Source organism: Gekko japonicus, unplaced genomic scaffold (genome assembly GCF_001447785.1).
Source record: "Gekko japonicus isolate JY-2015 unplaced genomic scaffold, Gekko_japonicus_V1.1 scaffold868, whole genome shotgun sequence".
In the NCBI taxonomy this organism is placed as follows: Eukaryota; Metazoa; Chordata; class Lepidosauria; order Squamata; family Gekkonidae; genus Gekko; species Gekko japonicus.
In genome coordinates, this window is record NW_015175381.1 from 470,777 (window position 1) to 485,049 (window position 14,273).

Sequence of the window (14,273 nt, forward strand, 5' to 3'; positions counted from 1 at the left end):
CACTGCCCAGAGTCTACCACGTGCTCTGCCAGTCAGAACACGACCCTTTCCCTTATAGTCTTCCTTATTCTTCGCTGCAGGATTGCTTCATCTCATTGGACAGGTCAGTATCATCTAACCAACAAATTTCTCCTGCTAATGCAAACGTCTCTATACCTTTCTGTCTAAATTTCCTAGCTCTGTGTTGTTGTGTGTATGCTTGATTCTATGCAAGCCCCATCTATCTCCCACTAATAGTCAAGTCGCAGCATTCTGGATTTTGAGGGGGGACCAGTATATAGTGCATTACAGTAGCATAGTCTCAATGTTACTGTGGCATGGATCCAGGTGGCCAGGTCAGATGAATCAAATTATGGGGCCATTTTATGGGCTAGGCTGAGTTGGAAGAAAGCCTTTTTTGCAACTGCATTAACTTGCTTCTCCAGTAATAAAGCTGCATCTAGTATGACCCCAAGGCTTTTAACTGAGTCAGCAAGGGTCAGCTGAACTTTATCGAAAGTGGGGAGGACGATGTCCTTCAAGGCCCCTCCACCCTCCCAACTAGCATTACCTCTGTCTTTTCAGGGTTTCATTTCAATTTGTTCACTTTTAGCCATTTAATCACTGCATCCAGGCAGTGATTCAGGCCCTCTACTGCATCACCAGGAGGTTTGGATAAGAATATATAGAGCTGAGTACCATTCCCCCCAAAAAAAACTATGAATGATTTGTCCTAAGGGCTTTACAGAGAGATTAAAAAGCATGGGAGATAGAACTGAACACTGTGAAACCCTACAAGATAGGTCCCACACCAGTGACGGTTTTGGGTCTGATCCATGAGGAATTATTTGAACCTGTTCGAGGCACATCCCCTGAGACCCATTTCAGAGGCTGCAGATAAATCCAGTAAGAGCAACAGACAGACTTGGCCTTTGTCTACACTCAGACGGAGGTCATCAACTAAAGCTAGAAGAGCTGTCTCTTTCCCGTAGCCTGGCTGGAAACCAAATTGTAAAGGGGCTAGAGCAGTACACAAGTGATCTTTACAATGGGTATTAAGAGTAGGGATGCTTCCAAAATTCCCCTCAGCTAATGTTCTCAAAAAAGTTCTGGATTAGTTGGTCTTGTTTCCAAAGGGGAACCAATGCATTTGAATCCTCCATTGTGCCAAGATTTCCACTCAGATTTTGTGCAGCATTCTGTGCATGTGCAGTTTTCTGGCACCTTTTGCTATCAAATAAATGCATGTGAATGCTGAACTGCAGAAAAGCAATCTTGCTGCAGTTGTATATGTTACTGTCTCACAATTCCTTTTGTGTGGTGTTTTATCAATGGCCCCACAACAAAATCTTGATTCCATTGTATAATAATAATACTTAAAATTCATTGCATGGAAATGTGTGCAGTATAGCCAGGAGATCTGAAGATTGTCTGGCAGCCTTAAGTTCTAGCCCTTTTAGAATTATGTGCCACTAAAGTGACAAGCTATACTTCTTTTTTGGGCTGAGAGAGCTCTGAAAGAGCTGTGATTGACCCAGCTGGCTTCATGTGGAAGAGTGCGGAATCGAACACAGTTCTTCAAATTAGAGTCCATTGCTCTTAACCACTACACCATGCTGGCTCTCAATTCCATCGTATATATGATCCCTTCAAGACCTATCTCCCCATTATTTTGTCAATATACACGTATGCATCCGTGAAGTGGGCTGAGGGATATAATGAATTAAAGAAAATGAATAATTCAGTGCATAACCTAATTCTTTATTTTATTTTATTTTTTCTCCAAGTTAAACGGGCATTCAGAAGAAGTGGAATGCAGGCCAGGGTGAACCTGCAGAACAATAAAGGAATGGAATGGGAGAAACCAGCTAACCCCTAACCAGCCAAATCTACCCATCCATCCTTTCCCTCTTTCCTTTCTTCTTTCCTTCTCTCTACTCTCTCTCTCTTTCCTTCCTTCTTTCCTCTTTCTGCGGCCCAACTCTAGTGAGAAAGGGTTTAAACTTTAAACCCCTTCTCTCTTCGCTTCCCCTCCCCGCCCCGCAGGCCGGCTGGGGAAGGGGAGGCTTTTGAAGATGCCTCCCCCCCCCTTTTGCTTCCCCTTCTGACATCACTTCTGGTGATGTCAGGGTGTGTGGCATATGCTAATGAGCTATTATGCTAATAGCCTAGCAGCTCATTAGCATACCTTATGCTAATGAGCTCCTGCAGCTCTTTTTCTATGAAATGACCCCTGCATACAAATATCATTGGGGGTTTGAAGTGGATTTCTAGTTCTGGTTTGAACCCAAGCTATGGTTATTAGTAACCAAAGCTTGTCCAATTTGGACATCAAAGCAATCTAAAGTTACTGCAAACCTGAAAGTAAGGGAGATAATCTGAATATGTGAAGCAATGAGGAAGGCCGGGGTGGGGGGAGAGAAAAGGAAGGAGATGAGCACAATGCCAACTGGGTCATTCATTTGTTTTGTTTTGTTTGTGGTCATATATTGAGTCTAAAGAAGCTACATGCTTGTCTTGCTCTGGCAATTCCAAAGAACAGAGATACTGTACATTGAATTCTTACTGCTAAGGTATTCTAAGACATTTTAAGTTGAAATTCTTACACTTACAACACAACTTCAATTTTATCTATGTAACTTTTAAAAATAATTATTTATTTGAAATAAATGTAAACCCACCATTCTTCCCTACTGGGTGGGATCCCAGGAAGACACTACCAAGAATTAAACAAATAATACAATATATACTAACCCTTTCTAAGAACAGAAGCACCCTAAAAGACCTACGCAAGAACATGATGCCAACTCACTTTCAATCATACGAATAAATTGTAGGTTGTAGTTTGGGAAAGATCTAACCACCCTTAGTTATCAGTTTTTATGTGTGTGCAGTGTTATTAAAACAGCATGTATCACAAAAGGTGGACCAAGCTATTCTGGAATGGAAAGTTGACTGCAGTGGAATGTATTCTACTCTGGTCTCTGCCAGCTGGAGAATTCTGATGAATATTTCATGGCCTATCAATATACATCTAATTCTGAGAAATGCAGACTATGTTCATTACAGGTACTATAAATAATGCACACACGTCAGGCATTCAGACCTGACCTGTTTCCAAAGCAAAAGAACTGCATATAAGATGGAAAGCGGGTACCATATCGCACTAGCTAAAGAAGATGAAGAATAATGACTACTGTCTCTTTTGGAGTTAGCTAGCCAGAACGTCAACCCCATCTAGTTGTCTTATCTGGGCATGAGAGTTTACCTAGTCTTCTCCCATTCACTTCTATGGAGGAAGCAACTCTATGTATCCAGAGGAATGTTTGTGTACAGCTACTTCTTCCATTGAAATGATTGGGGATGCCTACACATGCAGAAGCTTCATGGGTAAATCATAAATCATTCATGTTAGGAATGCCAGACCTTCTAGCGCAGATGGGGGTCCGTTAGGTTTGAGTACTCCTCTCTGCCCCCCCCCAATTACCTCCCCAAAACAAGCAAGAAGCCAGAAACAAACACAACATGCCTACAGTACCCAGAAGTAGCAAAGGCATTTCGGGGACATCGGGGGGCAACGCTCTGGTTTTGGCCAAAACTCTATGGAAGAAGCTAATTCTACCATACAGGTTTTGCTGAGAAACCAGAGTGTTGCCCCGGTGTGCCTACATCACTTCCAGTTGACATAAGCATGTCATGTTTATTTCCAGCTTCTTCCCTCCCTGCTCCAGGTAAATTCACCCCCATCCCCAGCCCACTGGTCCAACAGACCTAGCAACCCTAATCCATGTGCTATTAAACCTGGGAGACTGAATGGGCTTGTACATTGCTTTAGACTACAAGGTGGATCCAGCCAGCAATTTTCCTCTATCTCAGCTAGGGCTGCAAGCTCTGGGTTTGGAAATACCTGGAAATTTGGGGGGGGGTGGAGCCTGAGGAGGGCAGGGTTTGGGAAGCAGAGAGACTTCAGTGGGGTTTAATGCCATAAATCAATCTTTTAAAGTGGCCACTTTCTTAAAGTGAACTGATCTCTATCACATGGAGATCAGTTGAAATCCCAGGAGATCTCCAGCCACCACCTGGATCCTGGCATCTTTAATCTCAGCCAATTCCCCTCCTTATTACAGATCCTATTCCCATGGTCCCAGATATAGCCTTTTTGGTGGTCTAAGAGGACCCCTTCCTCCCTTTTTTCACCAGTGGAAGAACTGGTAGATCCAACCCTATGATTTCTAAACTATACATGCACATAGAGCCACAAGTTGCAATGATCTCCCACCCATTTCACAGCTGGCTATAGGCCCTCATGAACAGTATGGTATGCAAGGACAAGGTACTTTTGGGATAAGGGGGGGGTGGGAAATTGGGTATGGACCAGTGTCTTCTAACAGGATACTACAGAAAATGGAGGCAGCTTCCTTCCCATGCACACATAACTGAAGGGTTCCCAAGATCTTTGTAGTACCAATGTTTGGTTTTGAGATAGCAAAACATGGGGGAAAGTATTTCAAAACCTTCTCTTATCACCTTAGTAACACAAGATAAATTTGTATTTCCTTGCGAACTGATTCAGATTTATCTTACTTTCTTCTTAGGTTACTCCTAGAAAACTATGCAAATTATTATCTCATGTATGCTTTTTATTGTTCTATAATGTTAGTCACCATTGTCTAAAGGGAGAGTTGATACTCAAAGAGAGAAAACCCATCACATTTCAAAAAAACAGCTCTAGACTGTAATTTTGGGTGCTTTTGGAGGATGAATAAGTAAGCTGAACACTAGAATCCACTAGTGCAGAAGCAGTTTTTCGTTTATAAAAATATGCTAGATGGTTTGTATGGCAGCAGTTTATAAATTATGCAACAAGAATGTAGGCTGGTGTGAAGATAGGCTGGTGCTGCGCTATGGAAAATGTAATGTTTGTGACCACTGTGGGAGTGAGAAGGTAATGATAATGCATAATGGCTAAAGAGCGAGCTGAGGAAACATAGTACTTCTTTTGCTTCTATTTCCCATGAAGAAAGGGACACTAAAACATACTAAGCTACACTTACCAAAGAAGGTGAGGATTGAAGTAGCTTAGCTAGACTTCTGCTGCAGGTGCAAAGCAAATGTTTGCAGAAAAAGCTCTGCTCACCATACGCTAAATTTAAAAGAAAGGGAGTTTCCAAAAATGTGCATTTCTCTTTCATTTGTCCTGAGTACATTATTTTATTAGAAACATTGTGTTTCCCTATTGCGTTACCTAAACTGCACCAACGATAAAGTCATTTTGCCTTATTAGGAAAGCAGAACCAAAAGATGATTTCCTGCATCTCCTAATGAGTCAATCTCAAAATATAGAACAAATACACTAATCAAGTTGGGGGTTGTTATAGTCATTCAGCTGTGTAGCAGCAGCCATGCATAGAATATGCCTTTATCTCCTAGCTCAAGCACAGCCAACCATGCAGCACTGGTTTAGCACTAGCCATCAATACAGAACACAAGGGAAATCCCTGAGCAGCAACATTACAAGTCCATGGCTGCTCCTTCTAATGGCCAGTGGATCAGCTCTGTCTCCTTGGTACCAGTTAGGACTACCAGGTTGCTCGCTATGGTGGGAAATCTCCTACCTGAAGATCCCTGCTTCCACTGCCACTCCATGGAGCAGCAGGAACAAAACAGAGGTCAGTCTTGGGTGTTGGTGATGCCACGAATTCACTTCTCATTTCAGAACTGGAAGTGATGCCATGGCGTTTCATGATACTTCAGTTCTAAAACCAGTGGTGATTTTGCCCCCTGCCCATCCATGACAGCCTTCAATTAAGCTCCAGAAATGCGGTGAGAGAGAGAGAGTGAGTTTGCTATATGATGTGTTAGAACAAAAGAGTCTTGCTTAGTTAAAGAAAACTAGTTAAGTTTCATGCTATAGGCCTGAAGTAGAAGTGCAGGTAGTTTGCTACTACAGCATGTTTTCAGATGGCATCCAAATGATCAGATTAGGTTTTTTTTTCCCATGTAATTTGTGACAGAGCCTTCTTTCCCATGTGGAGCTTCAATATTTTGGGGTAGTGGGGCTACAAAAAATGAACCAGAAAAATGCAGTTCGGCTCATGGTTCACCCATGAACCAAACCATGGATCATCACAGACAAAACCCCATTCATAAGAACTGGATCGGTTCAAGATGTTTGTGACATGGTAGAAACCCCCCCGCAGTGTGCTAGAGACACCAAACTTGCAGCAAATCTCCAGATGACTCTCCTCTATCTGCCCTCTATGTTCGGTGAGGATTGGATTTACAGGGCCTGAGTTATACCCCCCCCCCCAAGAAGATATCCACAGAAAGCACTTTCCTAAGGTGCAGGTTCAGGAGGTTCAGGAATATATTGAATGGCCTGTCAGTGGGCTAGAGACACTAAACTCACCAACCACCTCTGGCTAACTCTCCCCTACAAGTCTTCCAAGTTTAGTGCGGATTGGGTTTATGGAGTCCAAGTAACACCACCCCAAAGAAGGTGCCCCCATACTTCATTATTTCCCTTTAAATGTAAAAGGACTGCTCAAGACAACCTGAAACAACTGAGCAGCAGGGAGCACCTCACCACTGTTCAGTTGGAGTCTTTGGCTGTCTTTTTAAAGTTTAAAGGGACTGCACAAGATAGACTGAAACAAATGAGCAGCGGGGAACACCTCCCAGCCACTCAGCTGTTTTTGCTGCTTTCTCGGGGAACAGAAAACAGGGTTTAAAGGGACTTTAAACCTCTGATTTCTGCTCCAGCCACAAACCACCATGAAGTGCCAAACTGCTCTCAAGTTCATGGAAGTTCATGATGGTAGACCCATCAAAAACTTCTGTTAGCAAACCACAAACAGGACAAAATTCATGATGAATTTTGCTTTGTGGTTTGGTTCATGCCCATCAGGCCTGTAACTATCATGTTTCCTTGAGGGTGAGGCTCCCCCTCAAATCTTCCCTGGCCCGCAAATCTTCCCTGACTGTTTGAATCTTCCCTGACCAAGTCATCCTCTCTTCCACCCCAGCCAGGGCTTTGTTCTCTGTGGGCTTGCCGTGTTTCACCTCTAGTACCCGATGCCCTCCAGCCTTGCTCTGGGTTTTCACAAGGCCTTTGAGCAGATGGGGAAGGAAGGGGATATCCTCCCTATGGACAGGCTGGGACACTGGTGGGGCTCTTCACATGAGCTGACTGGGTGGGTTCGCTTCCTGGTGGGTTCAGGCCTTGTCTTTCTCCTCTGTCACATGTCACGATGTGGGGCTAGGCAGGGGCGAGGCAGTCGGGATACAGTCCAAGATCAAGAGCCAGTAAAGCAAGCTAGCTGGGAAAACCAAGTCCAAAACACTAAGCAAGAGCGGGGTGGTCAAAATACAGTCCAGAGTCAACAGTCAGGCAAGCAAACTAACCGGGAATCAAGTTCAAATCACAAACCGTTAGAGTTGTCAGAGAGCCAGAGTCCAAAAGAGTCAGGAGCCAAGGAGTCAAGGTTCAAAGTGCAGAGTCAGAGCGAAGTCATTCAAGCCAAGGTCACAGAGCCGAGGGAATCCAGTCAGGAACAAGGAGTCAGGAACACAGGCAAAGGGTGCAGAGCTTTCGTCTGAAGAGACTAGTTGCTGGCACGAGTTGTCAGTGTGAGTGTGGGAGTTAAATAACCTATAAACCTGTCAACAATTAGCACACCTCCAGCGAGCCCCAGCTCCTGCTAGTACTTGGGGCTGAGTGAGCGTCTGCCATGCATGCATGCCTCTCGCTGCCTAGCTGCCATCTCCTGTTGGTGCTGTTCCCTTAACCGTTATACTGGAGGAGGGGAATCAGGAGGAGAAGAGTCCCAGCGTGCTTCTGCCTCAGCTGTAGCTTCTGAAAGCTCAGCCCTGTCAGGTGCAGACGTTACTGGCAGCGTGAGCTGATCCCCAGCGGCACTTAGATCCTCTGCTGGGGCCATTTGCTCGGACTCAGCAAGAGCCGATTGTTCGAACTCAGCAGGAGCCGTGACATCACACACCACAGCAGCAGCATCTGTTCCCCTTTCCCTCTGTCTCTGTAGTGGGGCTGAGCGTGATGGTGGTGCTGTCCTTCGTCTGCTTCATCACCACTGCCTTCAAGGATCACAGCATGCCTGTCAGCATCGCCATCTCCCAGGTCATACTATGAATGAGGTGGGCTGGGCTTGGGGGGTGACAGAGGTGGGAGGGCTCAGCCCTGCCATTGGGTCACAACTTCTCCAGCCACTACCTCTATGTTCAAAGCCTTCAGAGTTTAGGGGTCTCACACTTCTGACTGCCCAGCTGGCATGTGGCTAAAGAAACTGTGTCACTAGGGGATGCCCTGACGTTTCACTTGTTTGCTTCAAAGATAGGTGCCAGGTGTACATTTGTTGCAAATCATCTTTCATTTGCCCGTGTTGTGTGCCATTTATTAGTTCAGAGGATCTCTGAATAATGGCAATAACTATCAGCTGATCATGGCTGTTGCACAACACACTCATTTTTCACCCCTTCCAGATATTCTTGCATATCTTCTAGCTTTGACCTCTTTGCTGGAAGGAAGCCTTGTGCTTAAATCTGGTAGCCGTGTGTGTGTAGATATCTAAAAATTAGATTTTCTAAATGCCTTATTTTTAAGTACTATGGGTTTTTTTCCCTTTTAAGCAGCATTCTTCTTTTTTAGATTGTGGTTTTCAGAACCAAGATACACCACTTGTCTGGCAGTTCTGTACATACACATAACGGCTGCCCCATGAGCAAAAAAAAAAATGCCCCCAGAACAAAAACTTCCTAGCTATGGGCCTGATGCCCATCCCTACAGATCACTAGCAGGAGAGGTGGGGGGAGGGAAGGCACAATAACTAAACCCCTGTGCTGAAAGTCAGAGCCCAGAGTCCACTGCACCCTAATCTCAAACCCCAGCAACAGACAGCAGATCAAGCAAACAGAAAGCAAAGTAATCAGTCAACTCGGCTAGCTCCATGCCTCTCTTTTGCTTCACCAGCCAACAAAAGAGGGGGAGGGAGGAGAGTTCACTCAATATATAGCCTTCTGATCCCATAGACCACAGTAGGAACTGTTATTGGTAGCCAGCAGTGCCTGTTAAGCTATAGAAGGCTTCTATTGGTGTTTCCAAGACTGGAGAACTCTTGCCTTGGAGTTTTGTAAACAGTTTAATTGATTGGCGCCAGTCTGACTCTGCCCGCTCATGAACCACCACAAACCACACTAAATCTTTGTGAAAATTCATGATGGTAGAGCCTCCACAGACATTGCTTCATGGACCATGAACTGTCCAAAGTTCATCACAAACTTTAGTTCATGTGACCCTGTTTGTGCCCAATGCCTAGAAATGAATGGTGAATCAGTGGCTTCTTCATAACCAACAGAAATGGCTATAACCCTGTCACCAAGCTCCAAAGCTAGGTTTGCCAGATCAGTTGGGAAATAGCTGGAGATTTTGTGCACGGAGCCTGGAGGAGGCAGGGTGGCAGGGTGTGGGGATGGGAGGAACCTCAGCATGGTGCAATGCCATACAGTCCACTCTCCAAAGCAGCCATTTTCTCCTGGAGAACCGATCTTGGTCATCTGGAGATCAGTTGTAAAAACAGGAGATCTCCAGGCCTCACCAGAGGCTGACAGCCCTTTCCAATGCCTGTATCTACTTTTGTATATATGACTTGGTAATATCAGAAATACACATTGAGTAAAAATAGTAATTTTTAAATTCAGACTTGTATGTTCTTTGTCCTTAAGTAATAATTTTCTTAATTTAACCCTTACCCCTTTGAACAAGAAACACGGGCTATAAATGAAGTCAATAAATAAATAACTGAAGTAAATAATGCCCAGGCTTATAGCAGATAAATGGGGAATTTATTTGAGAACCACGTAAGCATGAATATGAAAACTGTCTTGAAAAATCTACCTTGAACCAGAGGGAATGGCAGCTGGGTAGACTTGGGTGGGTCAGGTGAGTGAAGCACCACAGCTATTTATCTTTGAATCATCCAGAAGTTTCCCCATTCTCATTCTTTCATGGAAGCTGTCAAGTCACAAGCCTACTTCTGGCTGAAGAGAAGTATAGTAGCTGTTTCCAGAGGAAAAAAATACATAGGTGGGGCAAATCAATGCCTCGTGACTATGATCCTGACCTGCTATTGGTATTTGTGTAAGGAGGACCCAGAGTCTGTTCTAGCTGTTTGTTTCTCACCAATAAAAAGATTTGAATTTTAAAAAGCCTCCATTCAGCATAGGCAGTTGCTATCAAACTTTTAAAAAACAAAAAAAAATAGCTCTTCTTGGAGTGAGCAGAAGACAATGGATTTCAGCAAGGTAAGGAGTTGGGGCAGGGAGGTGGCATGGTATAGCCTGATCCCATAAGATCTGGGAAGCTAAGCACGGTCTATAATTGGATGTGAGACTGCAGGCGAAGGCAATGAAAGGCAAACCACCTCTGTTTCTCACTTGCCTTGAAAGCCCCTTGCTGGGGTCACCAGAAGTCAGCCACAACTTGATTGCACTTTACACACACACATAAAGAGCAGGAGACTTTAGCTACACATTACTGTAAATAATAATAATAATAATAATAATAATAATAATAATAATAATAATAATAATAACAACAACAACAATAACAATAGACTCTCTTTACATATGAAAAGGTAACAAATAGATGCGACTCAGCCCATCACATCTAGTTTGACCCTAGGAGTGTTCATAGTAAAATATAATATAGCAGGATCTTACCATTTTCACCAGATGTCTTGTCTTTTCCATTTGCTGCTCCAGCACCCTGTCTCTGAGACAGAAAAGAGAAAAAAAGGAGGATGCTTACAGGTACTCCTTGTGAAAGCATTCTCCCACTGGTGGCTGCCAGACATTCTCATTCACACACAATGCCAATAGATATAAAATCTGATCAGAAAATGTACAGATGTGTATAGAACTGAATATTCATTATGAAGTTTCAAAGAAAGGAATTTTCCACCCTCCTCTTAATCCCATTCCTGGAATCTATACAGCATCTCAGTATGGAGATTTAAATATATACTTGGTGACAGTTGCCACAAACTGCATCTTAACAAATGTAGAATAGATCACAGAGCTTTTGTTTTGTTTTCAACTCTTAGAGGGATGTGGCATCAAATGGTCTCCCTGGAGCCTCTCGTGGCCAAGGCTTTGCACAGACACAGCTTCTCTGATTTGGCAGAGCTTTAATCCCACTTTTTTTTTAGTCATCAGACATTTATGCAAACCTGGGCTTCACAAAAATGTCTCCCCTATCTGTTTGTGGCCCCATTGTGCAGAATTAAATACATGATAATATGATCTCCTGATAGGAATAAATCTGCAGTTCACTGGCATATACAGTTGGATTCTTAACAAACCAAGGAAAATTTTCCTCCAAAAATCAGAAAACAGCTTGGTTTATTATGGACCAATTACAAATCAAATAATCAGGAATGCAACTGGATCCAATGGTTCATAACTTCTTGAGAAAACACATCCATATATTCCAAACCAAACGGCACCTAGTCTTGTTCCTAATAACATAACCGGTAGTGTGACAGGGCAAAATTCCTCAAGCAGTTTATCATGAGTTCCCAAATCCCCCCCCCTGGAGCTGCTCTGTCATCAAAAGGGAGATCTCTCTTTTTCTCTCTTCCTTCTCATTTCCTCACCTATCATCCTACCACAATGCCATAAGCAAGGAGTGAAAGGAAAAGAGATTTTCCTCTTTCCTTTCTGCCAGAACAGCAGAACTCATTAGATAAGCAGTGAGTTGAGTAGATGTGTAGAAGAGAGTTGTTAAAATCAAACCTAGGGATCCATTGCCTAAAAGTATCACATTTGCCATATTCAGTAGTATTGCCTTAAAATTACGTATTCCTCATCATCAAAGCCAAATTTCTAAAGGGAAATTTAAAATCTTTTTTTAGAATTAATGCATTCTGAAGCCTGGTTTACAGAATGAGGTGGCAGAATCCTGACCAGGTAAGATGGATGTGGTCTCTTCAGGTTATAAGGGTGTGCATCAAATTTGTTAATGCTCCCACCATTCAGAGGTCATTTCGGGGGGATCGCTGGGGATCGCAGTTCCCCCGGGTGAGGTACGGGGGCGGGGCACATGACGAAGCCCCGCCCCCTGCTTCCAGCTGCCCCGCTTCCGGCCCTCATTCAGCCAGGAGGAGGCAGGAGAAGAGGGAGGGTAAGTTGCTTCCTCCCTGCCTCTCCCCACCCCTGCCTGCCTGGGACCAGGGAGGGCCTTCGCAGGGCTTCCGTGTACTCCCGCCGGCCTTGCAGGTCCACCACCGGGCCCCTCATGGGGCTCAGCAGTGGTGCTGCAAGGCCGGCGGCGGCCGGGACCGTTGGGGGCAGGGTGTGTGGCCTTATGACACACTTCCGGTGATGTCAGGGGGTGTGGCCTTATTACACACTTCCGGTGATATCAGGGGGTGTGGCATATGCTAATGAGTTCCCCTAGCTCTTTTTCTACGAAACGACCCCTGCCACCATTATTATTTTTTTAATTCTGCAATTAAAAAACTGTAACATGAGGAAAAGGCTTTGGACCTGGCCCACTCCCTGGTTCCTCCTTGAAGGAACTTTTCTTTGCAGGTTGCATTTAAAATGAATTTATTTTCTGCAATCTGAAGTAGAACAACGCATTTTACCAGCTCAGCTCTTTACCATCACATTTCTACCTAGGGACGTTTGTGGTTCTGTTCATTGTTGAACCATGAACTGAACGATGAACCTACAGAAGCCCATGTGGTGGTTTGCGAACTAAACTGCTTCATATAGGTTCATGAGCCATTTAAAGTTTAAATGTCTGTTTTCTGCTCCCTGCGAAAATGGCAGGGAGCAGAAAGCACGGGTTTAAATGGCTCCATTTAACCCTCTGGTTCTGCTCCTCCCTCAAAGCAGTGGGGAGCAAATCAGAAAGATTTAAATGGCTGGGAGCCATTTAACCCTCTGGTTTTCTTCCCAGCTGCTTCTAAGAGGGGGGGCGGAGCAAAACCAGAGGGTTAAATATGGGGTGAAGTGCCTCCCAGGGGTCATTTCACCCCCTCCTTTCTACTGGCTGCTGCTTTCTCCAGTCAGCAGAACCGAAGGGGTGAAGTACCCCCTGGGATTCTCTTCACCCTTTCCTTTCTGCTGGCTGCAGAGATCCATGGCCAGCAGAAAGGAGTGGGTAAAACGCCCCCCTAAGACAGACTTCGCCCCTCCTTTCTGCTGGCCATGGCTTCCCTTGGCCTGGAGAGAGCCCAAAGCTGAACTAGCAGGGAGGTTTGTCCCCACAGACTCTGTCAATCAGAGCTGCAAAAAGCTAGTCAAAATAATCAGTCTTCATACAGCAAACAAAGCTTGCAAATATTTCATTCTCAGTTTCACAAACAATTATTAGTGCAAACCTGTTTGTACTTAAAACTAAAATGCCAGCTACACCTTGGATCCTAAAGGAGCAGTAATAAGGTGATTGCTAAGAAGCTAAATGAATTCATCTCCTCTGTCTTCACTGCTGAAGACAGAAGCAAATACGTTTTCTCAAATGAATGTTTTCAGGAGGGAAGGATGTGGAGTTTAGGCAAACAGTGGTGACAAGGAAGTTCTAGAATATATAGACAAATTGGAAACTAAGAAATCACTAGGACCAAATGGTATCCGTTCCAGAGTTGTTAAAGAACAGATGTGAAATTGCTGATCTTCTAACTTAAATATGCAACAAGTTTTTAAGATCAGCCTCTGTACCAGAGGTCTGGAGAGTGGCCAATGTAGCTCCCATGTTTAAAAAAGGATTTGGGGGGCTCCAGGAAATTACAGGCTGGTTTGCTGAATGTCTGTTCCAGGTAAATTGATGGAAAGCATTACTAAAGATCAAATTGTCAAGCATATAGAAGGACAAGCTCTGCTAAATGAAAACCAACGTGGTTTCTGCAGGAACAGAGAATAAAACAGCCAGTATCATAATGCCGTTATTCAAATCCATGGTGAGACCATACTTGGAATATTGTACATTGTAGAGCTTGAGAAGGTGCAGAAAAGAACAACCAAAATTATCAGAGGACTACAGCAGCTGTCCTATCAGGATCAGTTAAAACACCAGTGGACAAATTAACTTTAATTTTTAAAGGATGACTAGAGACTAAATTTGAAAATACATGGTCAAGATTTTACGATTGGTTTGAAGATTATGTTAAACAAGGGGGCGAGACCCGTGATACTCGTGGGGGGGAGGGACCTCCACACAGGAGGCAGAGGAGGAAGCAGCAGGAGGAGGTAAATTCCCCCCCATCCCGCCGGTT

The 14,273-nt window shown here is 44.1% G+C and overlaps 1 protein-coding gene across 1 annotated transcript in view; it reads right to left on the minus strand.

Annotated features, from left to right (window-relative positions):
- Positions 1 to 14,273, minus strand: part of PCP4 (Purkinje cell protein 4) — an 85,924-nt gene that overhangs the window by 45,950 nt on the left and 25,701 nt on the right. The window contains exon 2 of the mRNA XM_015425582.1: positions 10,714 to 10,765. Coding sequence (XP_015281068.1) covers positions 10,714 to 10,765 — 52 coding nt within the window. The remainder of the gene's footprint in view (positions 1 to 10,713; positions 10,766 to 14,273) is intronic.